Consider the following 16,829-nt stretch of genomic DNA (forward strand, 5'->3'; position numbering starts at 1 on the left):
TTAGAAACATACTTTAGGTTTGTTTAGGTTGGCAAATTAAAGGAACAGCCTGGTGTAAAAATAAAAACTGGGTAAATAGATAGCCTATACAAAATAAAAATTGTTTCTAATATAGTTAGTTAGCCAAAAATGTAATGTATAAAGGCTGGAGTGACTGGATGTCTAACATAATAGCCTGAACACTACTTCCTGCTTTTCAGATCTCTAACTCTGAGTTAGTCAGCGACTTTAAGGGGGGCCACATAGGATATAACTGTTCAGTGAGTTTGCAATTGATCCTCAGCATTAAAGGAAAACTATACCCACCGAACAATGTAGGTCTCTATAAAAAGATATTGCATAAAACAACTCGTATGAAAAACCCTGCTTCATGTAAATAAACCATTTTCATAATAATATACTTTTGTAGTAGTATGTGGCATTGTGTAACCATAAATAGAAAATTACCATTTTAAAATATAAGGACCGCCTCCTGGGATTGTAGGATTCAAGGTGCACACAAACAATTCAAACAAACCATACATGTTAGGTCACATGAGCCAATTAAAAGACAGAGTTGTGTCTTTTGCTTCCACACTTCTTCCTGTTAGAGTTGTAGTATTTCTGGTCAGGTGATCTCTGAGGCAGCACACAGACCGTCACAAAATGGTGGTTCAAGGCAAGAGATGTAAAAGGACAATATTAACTTAAATATATATTCCAGTTTGTAAGATACTTTAATATGCCACTTAATTTGATATAATCTGTTGTATAAAATACACTTTATTTGATATAAACTATCTGTTGTATAAAATACACTTTATTTGTTTGATCAGTGTTTTACTTGTTTTGTTAATGAGGCTTTTACACCTATAGGGTTAGACACAAACTTGTGTCCTGACTGAAAAGCGAATCCCTATTAATATGATAATTCCCCAATGGGGCACCTACAAGAGGGGTGAAATGAAGATTGGCTGAACCAAAGCAGAACAGATTATATTAGAATTGATCTGATACACAGGGAAGTTAAACTGAGCTCTACTCCATTTTTTTTGGGAGAAAATGTTGTTTAAAATGTAGTTTTTGGACCATTTATATGACTTTCGAAAGACCATTTCATAAAAGTGTCTGTAAACTGTCTTTCTTTAAAACTGAAAAGTGGTGGTTGAGTCTGAGTTTAGGCAGATTTCTGTTTGTGAATATGGAGAAAGTATTTTACACTAGTTTACCACCACTTTTATTTCAAAAATGGGCTCTCTCCACTTTTGTGAATTCCCCGTTATGTGCGTGTCTTTTTTTTTTTTTTTGGTCAACCTTAATTACTATGTAAGTTACTATGATGTTTAGGACCTAGAGGAAACAATGCAAAAATTATTCAACAGTCTCAACTTAATAAACTGTATGATTTTTATTGAATTTGTAGCTGTGTTCGCTCAGATGCGAGGAGACCAAAAAAAGTTTGGAAAGACGGCCTGGGCTGCGGCAGTTGAACGTGTGGAAAAGCTTCAATATGGTGTTGCTAAAGAAACCTTGCAACTGATGCGAGCAAAAGAAATCTGTTTAGAGCAACAGAAGCATGCCCTGAAAGATCAGGTATTCCCCCAAAGCTGTCTCCTTACACAATTGCTTAAACATGTCCAGTGCTTTTGAAACAAGGAAGGTAAAGTGAGATGGGAAACTACAACTTCCAGAAGCACTGCTTACATATTAGGTGTTCCTTTGAGTTGAATTTCTGTTTCTATAACTTTTTTTTTTCCTTTTATTGTCTAATGTTTGTAACTATTCTCTGTGTGTGAAACCAGCTTTAGTATCGACTTGAAAAAGACATATACCCGCACTTAATGCACAAATGCAATTTACACATGCTCTATTCTATTACCCCAATGATAATAAAGAATCGAAATGGACAAGGAAGCATCAGCAGACTCTTCTTGTTTCAGGAAATCATGCTTTTTTACCTTTTTGTCAGAGAGCATTCCTGTAATGCATTCACGGCATCAGCACTGTAAAAATGATAATATCGTGAAATGTAATAAAAAAAAAAAATTAATTTGTAGATGTACAAGTTCATATGGTTATATGTCTGGGTATACTGTATGTCCCTTTAAATGATTCAGTTTGGACAAGTTTTAACTCCCTTAGATCAACGGCAACGGCCAGAAGTAAAAATGTGCTACAACAAACCTCACTCTAGTGTGAAATCTAAATTGTTGGTGGGACAACATACGTATTGGTTTGTTTTCCATATTGGAAGTTTTCCTCATGCAGTAGAGCAGATTTATCACGGGCGACTAATCTCAACATGTTCCATTGCCCTTAGAGGAGAAGGCTTCCAGCCAGGTGCTGGATTAGTGGTTCAACAAATATCTGAGACTACAGTAAGTAGTGTAGCGTCTTTTAGAAGTTATTTCTCCAGTTGATTGCTTGCTTATTTGCACTAGCCTTAAACAGATCTGAAATGATCATGGGCAACAATGCATGCTGTATACAATATACTTTGAGTCACCATATAGATGAAACCAACTTTTGGTGCTTGAAGGAGGTTGAAGATTGCCTGTGAGTGGAATGGATTCTTTAGGTAATGCATATCTTTTGCAGAGCAATGCGGAATTAGCCAGCGCTATAAAAATAGACATTTCCCATACTTTGCTACAGTCTCTGCCCCAGTGGGGCTTACAAGTCCCTAACACGCACGCCATGGTCATTTTTATCAGAAACCAAGAATGCTTTTGGAGTGTGGGAGAAAACCCACACAATCAAGTGGAGAACATAAAATTCTCCTTGCAGTGCTCTAACTGGAATCAAACCTAGAACCCCAGCCCCACAAGCTAGCAACTCTAACCACTCTTCCACCCAGCTATTTGTCAAAAAGACCCATTTATTCCACATTCCCACCTCTTAATACAATACAGGTATGAGACCTGTTAAACAGAATGTTTGGGACCTGGTGTTTTCCATAATTTGGATTTTCATACTTTAAATGTAGTAAAAATTATTTAAACCCAATAAGGATTTATTATGTGTTCATTAGGATCAAGTACAAGGTACTGTTTTATTATTACATAGAAAAAGGAAATATGCTTCAACATTTTTAATTATTTGATTAAAATGGAGTCTATGGGAGACAACCTTTCGTAATTCATAACTTTCTGGTCTCTTCACTGAACATGAGGTTTTTCATCGCAATGCTTCCCAAATGAGCACTAAGGGGCATCATTGTAACGGAATAAACAAAATACTGGGTTTTTTATGGGTATTAGAGGATTAAGGGAGGTTATATTGACTCCTATAGGTTTCTGGTGAAGCTCTGTATTACTGTTGCAGCGTCTGCAAGGATTTTCCATAAGTTTTCCGCCCACTCTTCAAAAACATACAAGCAAGTTCATTAAAATGCCCCTGGCCCTATTTGTGTTGTTCTAATGTGAGAGGGATCTTCGATTGTAAGCTCCACTGCAGAGACTGATGTAGATCATTATCATGAAACTGTTGAAATTGAATACATTTCATTCTGTAGCAGTAGCAGTGTTCCCTCTTATTTACTTTTGGCAATGTGCACAGAAATGATCTTGTGGGGGCAATGTTATACAGAAGAGAAATGCATATATACAGTCAGACATGAATTGAAGAATGGTCCTAGATGGAACTAGATTTTTGGCACCCTTTTCCTTGTCTGTGTTATATCATGAGGCATAGCACTTCAGTTTTCCTTAGTACCATCAGTTGATTACTTATTTTGGAAAGTCAGAGAATGTGTAAAAAATCTTTCCTGACTGCCAATGTAGATTCCTGTGAAGGACAAAGGCAGCCTTATTTGTTACTATTCTGTTACATGTGCGATGATCATGTTTTTGTCTTTTAGATGCAGAGCTTGCAGGGCGGAACAGAGGCCATTGCCGTCCTAGATGAATTAGAAGCCGACTATTATGATCACCAGCTCCAGTTATATGAAGTGCAGTTTGAGATCCTGAAGTGTGAAGAGCTGCTGCTAACCGCTCAACTGGAAAGCATTAAAAGACAAATATCAGGTGCAATCTGCTTATAAAGTCTGATTTCAGTAAGCTGCACAGATTGCTTTTCACTGGAAGCATGTAGATAGACTTTTGACTTTGCTCTTTATTTAAAGTACAAAAAAGGGGGGTTGTGGGTGCACTCCAGATTCAGCCGAATACTGAATCCGAATCCTAATTTGCATATGTAAATTAGGAGTGGGAAAGGGAAAACATTTTTTACTTCCTTGTTTTGTGACAAAAAGTCACGCGATTTTCCTCCCTGGCCCTAATTTGCATATGCAAACTAGGATTCGGATTCGGGCAGAAGGATTCGGCTGAATCCAAATCCTGCTGAAAAAGGCTGGATCCTGGCCAAATCCCGAACCGAATCCTGGATTCGGTGCATCCCTAGTTTAAGTCTAATGGAAGTGCTACTGATTTGGCCAAATAATCAATGCACATTCCTTGGTCCCCTGTCTAAGTAATTCAGTATAAATGCAAGTGCATGCGTTTACAAAAAACGTTTTTTTTGTTACAAAGTTATGATCATAAAGTTGATAAGCCATCAAGGTAAACCCCACACGGTGGTCCCTAACTTGTTTACCTCTGGTCATAGTATAAAAGGTCTTGTACCTCTCTGCATAGTAGCATTAATTGAAGTAAATGTCTGCTGAACCTTGGTTTCAGTCTGAGGGCTAGATTCTCCCCCGCCACTAGCTTGTAGTTTTAAGAGAGAGAGACAGGGGACCAAGGAATGTGCATTGATTAATTGGCCAAATCAGTAGCACTTCCATTATACTTAAACACAATTTAACTTAAGGTGGCCATACACGGGCCGATAAAAGCTGCCGACAGACTGTGTCGGTAGCTTATTGGCCCGTGTATGGGGGCCCCCGACGGGCTTCCCCGATCGAGATCTGGCCGAAAGTCGGCCAGATCTCGATCGGATGGGTTTAAAAATCCCGTCGGATCGCGGCTGCATCTGTTCGTTGATGCAGTCCCGCGATCCGACCGCCCGTTTGCCGAATGCTAGGATCCGATCGTTGGGCCCTAGGGCCCACGATCGGATCTGCCCGATATTGCCCAAGGTGGGCATATCGGAGGGAGATCCGCTCGTTTGGCGACATCGCCAAACGAGCGGATCTATCCATGTATGGCCACCTTTAGCCTTAGGAGAGCACCCACAACCCCTCTTTTTTGTATTTATTTAAAGTACCTGTAAAAATGAAAGTGTTTGATATGCAATTAAATATAACGTGTGCTTGCATAATAAACACTGCTGTATTTAGTATAAATAAGCTGCTGTGTAGCCATGGGGGAGGCCATTCAATCCTTGTGAATATTCAGCTGCACCAATGACATTTTTTGATTGAACATCACTTCTGACTCCTGAAGTCATTGGAGGGGATTCAGTGTGCATGGGATCTGTTATCCGGAAACCCGATATCCAGAAAGCTCCGAATTACGGCATACCCATCTCCCATAGACTTCATTTTATCCAAATTTTATCCAATTTTTTTTAAATGATTTCCCTTTTCTCTGTAATAATAAAATAATAGCTTGTACTTGATCCAAACTAAGATATAATTAATTCTTATTGGAAGCAAAACAGCATATTGGGGTTATTTAATGTTTACATGATTTTCTAGTAGACTTATTTCTCAATTACGGAAAGGTCCATTATCTGGAAAATCCCAGGTCCCGAGCATTCTGGATAATGGGTCCCATACCTGTACATTCAACTCCAAATGCACATGTTTGGGGGATACCATTTTGCAGTCTAAGATGCTGCTTGGGGCAGGCTGAATTATTTTCGATTAAAGGAACTTAAAGTAATATTAGTTAAAATCCTGCATCATCTTGAACCCTGCAGCTCCATCCCAACAGATGATTGTGCGCCACTATGCACTTTGGGATTCTTAAGAAATTCGTCTAGGGATACAGACTGCGTGTTTCCTGTGAATATATACTAATGTCATCCAGCATGTAATGATACAGATGTGATTACAAATGTGTCTCGTAAAAAGAGATGATCTAACACTGTTTCATGCTCAACAGCAGGGAATAATTTTAGAGTGAGAATAGTAAAGTTCTGAAATGATTTCTCGATGAGATCACACCAGCATATTAGTCAGGTGCCTTTTTAGCAGGGCAGAAATGCAGAGTCTTGGGTGGTGGTCCATATATTATCTGATATTCAGTTTGGTGTCAGGATACAGTACGTTTATATTAGAACGGCAGTTTAACTTTACCCATATTGGGCTGGTTTTTTACTGACTTATGCTCCATTTCTATATTATATCTGAAAGTTCATTTCAAAAGAAATATAGATTTGGGAAGGACTGTTGCCTTAAAATTGTCTTTGCAGACTCTATCTTCCCTGTGAAGCAAACCTCTATTTGGACAGTCCTGAAAAGAGAGAAAACTAGTACAGTTAACCTTTTATATCTAAATAAACCTATAGAAATTCTATCGGCAGTACTAAATCAGGCCATAGAGGCACATATTTGGCCAAGCAGTTTGACCAATTTATTTCATACTGCCTGAACAACTATGTACAGTGTGTTTAATCCCTAAATCACTTCTGAAAATATTGTGTGTTGTGACACTAAGGCTCAGATTCGGGAGATTAGTCGCCGGGCGACAAATCTTCTCTTCTTCTGGGCCACTAATCTCCCCAAACTGCCTAACGGCAGCTAGAATGTAAATCGCCAGCGGGTTGGCACTCGGAGCAATTCGTTTTCTGAAGTTGCCTCACGAGGAAACTTTGGGCGATTTACATTTTAGCCGGTGGGAAGGCAGGGGAGGGAGTTCGGGGAGATAAGTCGCCTTGAGGAAGAGGAGATTTATCACCGGGGCGACCAATCTACCCGAATCTGAGCGTGTGCCCTGACCCTTAAAAATGACAGTTGCTGCTCAATATCCTGTAATTATATATAGAAGAGCAAATACAAAGTGTTTAGATTGCACTTACACAAGTGTCTCAGTGAGCTCTATAATAATGGGTAATCACAAGGTGAACATCAGAACACCAATTTAAATAACGTCACATAAAGTAATATAACTAAACCATGCTGGGCAGCTGATGGCAACACATCTTTCTTAGTATATATACAGGTATGGGACCTGTTATCCAGAATGCTTGGGACCTGGAGTTTTCTGGATAATGGATCTTTCCACAATTTGGATCTTCTTACCTTAAAGAGATCAGAAAATAACCCTTTTTATCATCTATCATAACACTGTCTTTGAATGCTATTTATAATTTTCTCATAAAAGTATTTACCTGATGCTTTTACATTACCTTTCTTATTACCCTGTTCCTCTATGAGGGGGCTGCCATATTTGTGCAGCAGGAGTCCGTTAGCATTAGAGACTCTAACTGACAGTCAGGTTAGCATTAGAGACTCTAACTGACAGTCAGGTTGGCAAAACAGTCAGGTTTAGGAACTTCAAGTGAAAATGACTTACAAAAGCAGAACTATCAGCAAACAATGATCAACATGGCCTATAGGTAACTTTTAATGTAGATTAATATTTTGAAAAGATTTTTTTTACTGTCCGTATCACTAAGTCTATTAGAAAATCATATAAACATTAAATAAACCCAATAGGCTGGTTTTGCTTCCAATAAGGATTAATTATATCTTAGTTGGGATCAAGTGCAAGATACTGTTTTATTATTACAGAGAAAAAGAAGGACGAAGTGATTAACTCTGGCGAAAATTAACCAGCGTGACGTCATGTCGGTACTTCGCTAGTGAAAGAGGCTGTCGCTCATTCGCACTCAATCGTCAGCCGAAGTTGCGCTCTGGCGAAGGGACATAACTTCACAAATTCACTAATGTGCGGATTTTACTGAACGTTACCTCTTGCGCCAGACTTGCCTTCACCACCTCAGACCAGGCAAAGTGCAATAGAGTAGATAGGGCTTCCTCAAAATTTAGTTGAAAGTTTTTCTAAGTCCCAAAAAAACGCTGGCGACTTTTCCTTTTTCCAGGGTGATAGGCCGCAAAAGAGCGTAAATCTTATTTGGGGTAACCGGCTTCCCCCCTAGATTTCCTTACATATGGAACATAAACTATACACTGGGCTCATGTGTAGAGCATTATAACAACTTTATTTCATTTTATTAAAGTTTCCTGGACGTGTAGTGTGTTGTATTTCCTGCAACATATACGTCCATTCAACTTTAACTTCCCGCCATATGCAAATTAGCCAACGCTAGCGCAACTTCGCTTTGCTTGCTGAATTAACACTAGCACAACTTTGCCAGCGTTCGGCGCCCTGGACGCAACTTTGCATGTTAGTGAATTAGCGTTGTTTGAGCGAATTTTCGCCTGGCGAAGTGTTGCGCTGCCTGCAAAGCCGTCGCTGTTGAATTTTCGCAGCTTCGTAAATTTACCCTATGCGAGACGCCCTTTCCATAATTCGCAGCTTTCTGGATAACTGGTTTCCGTGTACCGTGTATGGTACATACCTGTAGATTATATGTTGTAAATTCTATATAAATGATTTGTGGAGGAATCGTGATGAATATCTGCATCTCCACTAAAATATTGTTGTTTTTTTATCTTACTATATTGCTTTTGTTTTTCAGAAAAAACAGACGAAGTGGTTTATTATGATACATATGAAAGCATGGAGGCAATGCTGGCAACTGAAGATATGGCAGCTTCTATCCTTTTACAAAGGGAAGAGTTGCATAAACTTCAGCTGAAAGTGCGTCAGCTGGAAGCCAAGCGTGGCCGCATTTCAGCCAAAAAAGCCTACCTCAGAAATAAAAAGGTATTTCAGCCACTTAATGTATCTTTTATGAAATCACGACAAGCAGGGTGCAGCATGCGCTCTGGCCTCCGTGATCATGTATTTCACATTCATGCTTCTTACCTGGGACAATGGGACAATTAGTATTAAAAGGCTACTGTGTATTGGCATTTACTGTAAGCAATACATGAGCCAGGCACAGTGGTGGGAAAAAACTAGGGATGCACTGAATCCAGGATTCGGTTTGGGATTCAATCAGGACTCGGCCTTTTTCAGTAGGATTCAGATTCGGCCGAATCCTACTGCCCCACTGAACCAAATCTGAATCCTAATCTGCATATGCAAATTAGGGGCAGGGAGGGAAATAGAGTGACTTTTTGTCACAAAACAAGGAAGTAAAAGATGTTTTCCCCTTCCCACCCCTAATTTGCATATGCAAATTAGGATTCGGTTCGGTATTCTGTATAATCTTTCGCAAATAATTTGGGGGTTTGGCCAAATCCAAAATAGTGGGTTCGGTGCATCCCTAGAAAAAATACATTAATAATCCTTATACAGGGACCAATAATCACTATACAGGGACCTGTTATCCAGAATGGGACCTGGGGTATTAACGATAAAGGGGGTATTTCCATATTTTTGATCACCATACTTTAGGGGGGTTGTTTATCAAAGGTTGAGTGTTAAGAATTTTTTTTACCTCGAATGAACTCGAAACTGGAATGGTATCTTATTTTAGAAAAAACTGGATATGCAAGTTTGAGTCCTGCAACCCTAAAACTTGAATTGATCGACTTTTCGTGAAGAAAAAACTTGAAACACTCGAATCATTCGAGTTTCAGGCAAAACCCTCCGAAAAAAAAACCTCAAACATCAAATGTTCTGTTAAACTCTTCAAATAGTTCAAGCGACCTCTGCCATTGACTCCTACATGACCTTGACAGGTTTTAGGTGGCTCAAGCCATTTCCAGGGTTGGGGGTATAATAAATCTTGAATATTCAAGTTTTTTTTTTTTTACCTGAAAATCTGAGTTTTGACCAAAAAAGACAACTTGAAAACTTGAATTTTCGTGGCAAAACAACTCAAACTTCAATAAATCTGCCCCTAGGTCTACTAAAAATAACGTTAACATTACATAAACCCTATAGGATTATTTTGCCACCAGGAAGGATTAGTTATATCTTGGGAACAAGCACAAGGCTCTGTTTTATTGCTACAGAGAGGAAGGAGATCATTTTTCTTTTTCTTTTTTTTCTTTTTTTTTTAAAAATGTGAATTGTGTGATTAAAATTGAGTCTGTGAGAGATAATTCAGAGCTTTCTGGATAAGGGCTTTCCAGATAACTAATGCATTTTACACCTAAAAGGGAATACCTCCACCTTTAGAAGCCTATTTATCATAATTTGAATTTGTAAATTTTAGAGTTTTTTTTACATTTTTGAAAAAAAAAAACAAGCTCTAATGTTTGCCTATTTATTAAAAAAATTGAATCTAAAAAACTTGATTGAATAAAACCGTGCAAAAAACCTCAAATGTATCAAACTTGTGTTCTACTCGTCATTTTCAATGGGTTTGCAAACTCTCGCACAAACTCGAAGGGAAAAAACTCCCCTTGACTTATACAGGAACTCACAAGCTTTTAGATGCCAAAGTTTTACATTTGAGTTATTACATTTTTTTGCACTTCAAATCACAGTAAAAGTGTGAATGTTAATAAAATAAGCCATTTAGGGGCAGAAAAATTTGCCAGCGTGACATCATTTCGGAACTTCGCTGATTTCCTAACAGGCGCAGGCTTCCCTTCGCTAGCGTTGCTTCGTACTCTAACACCAGGCGAATTTTTGCTCTGGCGAACAGACTTAACTCCGCAAACTCACTAGGATGGACGGATTGGACTGAACGTTACCTCTTTTTCCAGACTTGCCTTCGCCAACTCAGACCAGGTGAAGTGCAATGGAGTGAATAGGACTTCCTCAATTTTTAGTGTAAAATTTTTCTAAGTCCCAAAAAAACGCTGGCATCCTTTTTTCAGAGTGATAGCCTGCAAACGTCCGTAAAAATGTTTTGTGTAACCGGGTTCCCCCCTCCATTTTCTAACATATGGAACATAAACTATACACTGGGCTCATGTGTAGGGCATTACCCTGGATGCAACTTTGCACTTCGGGGAATTAGCGTTGTCCTAAAGAATTTACATCTGCGATTGCAGCGAAGCAGTCGCTGGTGAATTTTCGCCTGCGGAATATGCCTCTTAGAGTTTAAAGTGTAGTTGAGTCAGCATTCAGTACAGTGCTGTGTATACACACAAGGAATGACAATGTTCTTAGGCAGTGCAATTTCATTATTAATTATACATATAATCAGTAAGTTGTGTCTGGTTTCTACTTTGTTTTCTGGCTTTTGCAAACATCTCGTTGTTTATTTGCTTTAAAAAAATGAATTTGTCAGTGCAAATCTTTATCCTCTTGAGTCAGATTTCTCCTTTTTTTGTGCACTCTCAAAACGGCTTGCATACACTTTACTGTTGTAGGTACCAGTTTGCCTCCACATAGTAGTTTAGCGTTTTAACTTTTTTATTTTTTGCTGTTACCATTCCCCACCTTTCCTTTTGTTTTGTTCTTATCTTTGTGCTATAGTTTTTTTCCCTGTATTTCCCATTGTGTGGTTCCAACATTTATTGTGTCGTTACAGGAAATTTGCATTGCAAAACACAGTGAAAAGATCCAGCAACGTCTTGATAGTGATTCAGAATACAGAGTGCATCATACTGCACAGCAAGTGAGTTTGGCGGCTGCCTTTGTCTCCCCTTCAGCTTGATAAAATGTTTTATGCCTTTATTTGCATGATTATTAGTTTGTGGTGTTTGCCCTGCCACTCCTGTCTGCTCCCTTAAAGGGACGGTTCAGCTTTAAGTTAACTTTTAGTTTGTTATAGAATAGGATAATTCTAAGCAACTTTGCAATTGGTCTTCATTATTTTTTTAAATAGTTTTAAATGATATGCCAACCTTCTTCTGACTCTTTCTAGCTTTCAAATGGGGGTCACTGACCCCATCTAAAAAGCAAATGCTCTGTAAAGCTGTTATTGCTACATATTTTTACTCCTCTTTCTAATCAGGACCTACAGTATTCATAATCCATTCTCTTATTGAAATCAGTGCATGGTTGCTCCGGTAATTTGGATTTGGCTCAAACTGCAAACTGGAGAGCTGCTGAGAAAAAAAGCTAAATAACTCAAAAACAAATTCTAAAAAATGAAAACCAGTTGCAGATGGGAGCAGCAGGGGATTTTTGTATGATTTTAAATCAACCAAATCCAACCTTGCCATGTGATTTTACAAGGAACATGTCACCTGTATGCTTGCATGGGGAATAGATTCCTGGTACACTGTACTCACATCCCTATTTCCATCTCCTTCCTGACAATTTTTTAAATGGCAGAGTGTAGATTCAGTCAGAATCAGAGCCTGGTTACCAAAGGATTTGTCCTTTGGTACCCAGGCTCTGATTCTGACTGAATCTAGGTCCAAATACTAGGGATGCACCCAATCCACTATTTTAGAATTAGACCGAATCCCGAATACTTTGTCAAAGATTCGACCGAACCGAATCCGAACCCTAATTTGGAGAAAAAGAGGGAAAAAGAACTGTGCATGCAAGCAAGCTGTTAACATTTTTTTTTACTTCCATGTTTGTGTGAAAAAAAGTTTTTAAAAGAATGACAATATAACATACTGTTGTCCTGCACTGGTAAAAGCTGTGTGTTCGTTCAGAATAAATGCAATAGTTTATATAAACAAGCTGTTGTGTAGCCATGGGGGTAGCCAATCAAGCACAGGATACTCAGTAGATAACAGATAAGCTCTGAGGAATCGCATTGTATACTACAGAGATGGTCTACTATCTGCTGTGTAACCTGTGCCTTTTCTCCTTTTTCAACTTTGTTTTTGCTGCCCCCATGGCTTGTTTATATAAACTGCAGTAGTCTTTCTGAAGTAAAAATGACAGTTGTACCAGTACAGGGCAACAGGACTTTAAGACACTTTCATTTTTTGGTGTTACTGTTCCTTTAACGACAGCCCATGGCTGATTTACAATAAGAGTGAAAGGAGTTAAAGGGGTTGTTCGCATTCCAAACAGTTTTTTCAGTTCCAATTGTTTTCAGATTGTTCCCCAGAAATAAAGACAATTTACAACAGTTTACAGGGTCGGCGACCCCCCTTCCCAGAGATGCTTTAGAAGGTGACAACTTTACACTTCAATAGAAGAAAACTGGTCACACATAGAAAATAGAAAGTAATTGAAAAAAGTCTTTATTTCTGGTGATCTTTCTGAAAACAAATGAACTGGAAAAAAAAGTGTTGGAAGATGAGCAACCCCTTAAAGGAGGCTTATATGAAGCAAATAAAATATTATTTACATAAAGTAAATGTGACAACATGATCCCTTTATTAGTTGCTTCACCTATTTTAAGATTGACATATTATTCAGCTCCATAAATAACGTGCACTCACACACTGTATACCTTTCTACAGTCTGTATAGAAACCCTAAATCATTATTTTCATCTGCTAATTTCTCTTCTTTCAGAAGCGAGACAAGCAGCAAGATGAACAGGAACGGAAAAGCACATGGGTTAGTCAAGAACGTCAGAAAACACTGGACAGGCTGCGCACCTTTAAACAGGTCAGTAAAAATCATGCATACCTTTTTCCCCACCATGCTCTTTGCTAATGTCAAGTTTCCCTGTATATTCACTATGTAGTGATATTGGTTCCATTGATGGTAGTCAGACAAGGCACCAAAAGTAGTGATAGATTTAATTGTGTGTAATTGGGCAACTGGTGGAGGATAAGTGGTATAAATTTACCAGTAATGATGTTGGATGTCCAAGCACATGCCCCAGACCTTAAGTTTAGGGTATACAATCTCAGACTCTAGAAACAGCAAAGCAGTAAAAAAAAAAAAGGCTTACCATTTCATATTTTGGATGTTTTTTCCTTAAATAAAGCTTTTTTTTTACTGCACTTTTCAACTTTGTGGTTCAGTTTTCAGTGTGTCAGCCTGCTTGTTGCTAAATTGATTTCGGGAGGAAGATTGAATGAGTTTGGAAACCATTAACCTGCTGGATGGGTCATTTCAGCAGGGCTGAGTCAGTACTTAAATCCTCTGACTCAGTTTATTCTACCTCCAACTTCAAACAACACTAAAAACTGAAAGTGTATCAAAGTAATTAAAATATAATGTACTGTTGCTCTGCATTGGTAAAACTAGTGTGTTTGCTCCAGAAGGACTACTATAGTTTATATAAACAAGCTGCTGTGTAGCCATAGGGGCAGCCATTCAAGCTGGAATAAAAAGTAGAAAAAGCACCGGTTGCACAGCACATAACAGATAAAACACCATTGTATTGGACAGCGCTTATCTGTTATGTGCTATGTAACCTGTGCCTTTTCTCTTTTTTTCCAGCTTGAATGGCTGCCCCATGGCTACACAGCAGCTTGTTTATATAAACTATAGTAGTGTTTCCGAATCAAACACACTGCTTTTACCAGTGCAGGGCAACAGTATAATATATGTTAATTACTATAAAGCGCTTTCATTCTTTTGGTGGTACTGTTCCTAAAGTATTGTCCATGTTGATTGAAGTTAAAGGAGAACTACACTTCCAAATTAATGAAAACCCCTACTCTCCATAGTCTCACCTCCCTGTTCAGAATGGGAACATTGCTACAACTGTGCATGGGCCGATGCATCGAGGGGTAATTAAAGACTTAGGGTGCAGTTAAAGGTTTTAACACCTATGCGGGGGGAACAAGGGGGGGTGTAGGGGTTTTTATTAGTTTGGGGGTTTAGTGCTCCTTTAAGTACACAACATACTAGACATTTTATCACTGCCAACTCAAAAATATAAACCACATGCTTTGGTAATTCTAAACCAAAATTGTAGTTTAGTTTAAATGGGAAAGCCTAAAACACTGATATATTAATTGAACCTGACATATAGCTGTAGAATAGCTGCTAAATACAATTTAAAATGAACTAAAGTATTGTTCTTAGAAAAAAAAATTGCTTCGCTGTATCGTCCTTCATAGAAGCTCTTAAATCTGACTATTTTCAGTGCTTGTATTTAAAAGTTATTAGGAGTCAGAGTCGGTAAATTGTTGCTGACTCTGACTGCAGATACCCAAAATTGCTCCGACTCCACAGCTCTGCATTTCAGTTTATGACTATAAATACTAATCTTCAGGATATGAGACACATGCATGCTGATCCTGAGGTCTGTTTAAATAGGTTTATTTATATTCTCCAATCCAACACGTTTCTATATCACTTACAGTATATTCCGGTTTGTTGTGCCTTAACCTATTAACTAGGTACTTGCCCTCTCTAATCTCACTCTTGGGTTGCATAGAGGAAACTTACCTGTAGTCAAGGTCCTTTCAACTATAGATCGGGACATAGAACTATAACTTTCTTGTGAGTGGTAGTAATAAAGTGGAAAAGTTTGCCTACATACACAGTGTGTAACGGTTAGACATACTGACCTTTGACCACATTGACATTGTTTGGGGCCTGCAGAACTTTAAAGCTCTGAAATAAACATGCTTACAGGCTTGAAAGTGGTTACAATTGTATTCTTAAAGGAGTGATGTACACATTTATATACTCCTTGGTTCATCTTTCTTGTTTTGAAAAGGTATTCTGATTATTCATTTTCTTTCTGTTCTTAAGCAGTAACTAATCACGATTTTGTTAATCTCGTACTACCTTCTTCCCCCAGCTGCAGTTGATATTTTTGGTCTACGGATAAGGAGGGGTTTATTATACAGGGGGTTTATCTGCAGACTAGCTTCCTCTTCTCCTCCCACAATTGCTCTGAAGAACCAGGAAGTTGTGAAATGAATCGGCTTCACTAACTGTTTAGTGCAAGAAATAGCAAAATATACATTTCTTATTTCTGGTTTAGCACAAAGCCTATTAATTGATTTTGTGTTGAACAAGGGGTATATTGGCCCTGTGACAGGGAGAAGCTAGTAGCCCAAGTCTGCAGGTGGCTGTGCTCAGCAATAGCACAAAGAGCACAAAATAAATAGATGTTAGTTGCTTTTATTGTCATATGTATTACTTATATAATGTTTATTTTATGTTTAGCGCCATCCTGGACAAGTGGTACTGAAATCGACTAGGTTGCGTTTTTCTCATGAAAGAAGAAGCACAATACGTACAGCCTACTCTGCTGACGCACCACAGTCTCTTTCTGTTAGTATCCAGACACAAGGATTATCAGACTTTGGAGACACTGAAGTGTTACAGCCCAGAAAGACCCAGAAACCAGAAAACACAACACAGCTTGAAGACAGTTCATTACCTCCTAATGCCATTACCTCCGAATTGCCTCTAATGACTTCTCTTCCTACGTTTACCCATGAAAAACTTGAAATCAGTACTTTACAGCCAAGCTCCTTGCCTGTGTCACCTCCTCCACCACCTCCTCCACCTCCTCCTCCGCCACCTCCACCCGCTTCTAAGCAAGATACTGACACATTAGACATAAGAGTTATTCATGTAAAGAAAGTGACGGAGGAAAAGGAGGGCACTAAGCCTGGATCGGGCCCATTGCCACAATTATTTGACAGCAGTCAACTTCTCAATGCACGGAAGAGGCTGAAGAAAACAGGGGCACTGGAAGGCATACAAAGTAGGAGAGGTATAGTGCTATACTTGTAATATGGGTTGCTTTTATCATGTGCAGATTTACATTGTGGAATCATGAAGTAAACACACACAACATTCTTTAACCAATGCTTCTGATATTTGTAAAGATAAAATAATTGGTACCTACAGATTCCTTAGTACTACTGAGCTTAAACATTATGCTGTTTAGCACAGGGGTGCCCAAAAGGTAGATCGGGATCTACCAGTAGAACTTTAGCTGGGGATCAGTAGATCTCAAGACACTGTCAACAAACAGCTTGTCTACATCACTGTCCTATTTCATTCTTTTCATTCAGATATTTATTATGTTACGGTTACAAACAAATCGTTGTTTGTTAAATATAGCAATATAAATTCTCTCAAATCAATATACTAT

General features: G+C 38.6%; 1 protein-coding gene across 1 annotated transcript in view; it reads left to right on the forward strand.

Moving 5' to 3' along the window:
- jmy.L (junction mediating and regulatory protein, p53 cofactor L homeolog) overlaps positions 1-16,829 on the forward strand; it is a 36,278-nt gene that overhangs the window by 17,893 nt on the left and 1,556 nt on the right. Inside the window, exons 4-9 of the mRNA XM_018265504.2 lie at positions 1,403-1,572; positions 3,839-4,004; positions 8,569-8,756; positions 11,428-11,514; positions 13,325-13,420; positions 15,890-16,445. Of these exons, the coding sequence (XP_018120993.1) occupies positions 1,403-1,572; positions 3,839-4,004; positions 8,569-8,756; positions 11,428-11,514; positions 13,325-13,420; positions 15,890-16,445 (1,263 nt within the window). The remainder of the gene's footprint in view (positions 1-1,402; positions 1,573-3,838; positions 4,005-8,568; positions 8,757-11,427; positions 11,515-13,324; positions 13,421-15,889; positions 16,446-16,829) is intronic.

The sequence above is a fragment of the Xenopus laevis genome, chromosome 1L (genome assembly GCF_017654675.1).
Source record: "Xenopus laevis strain J_2021 chromosome 1L, Xenopus_laevis_v10.1, whole genome shotgun sequence".
NCBI lineage: Eukaryota > Metazoa > Chordata > Amphibia > Anura > Pipidae > Xenopus > Xenopus laevis.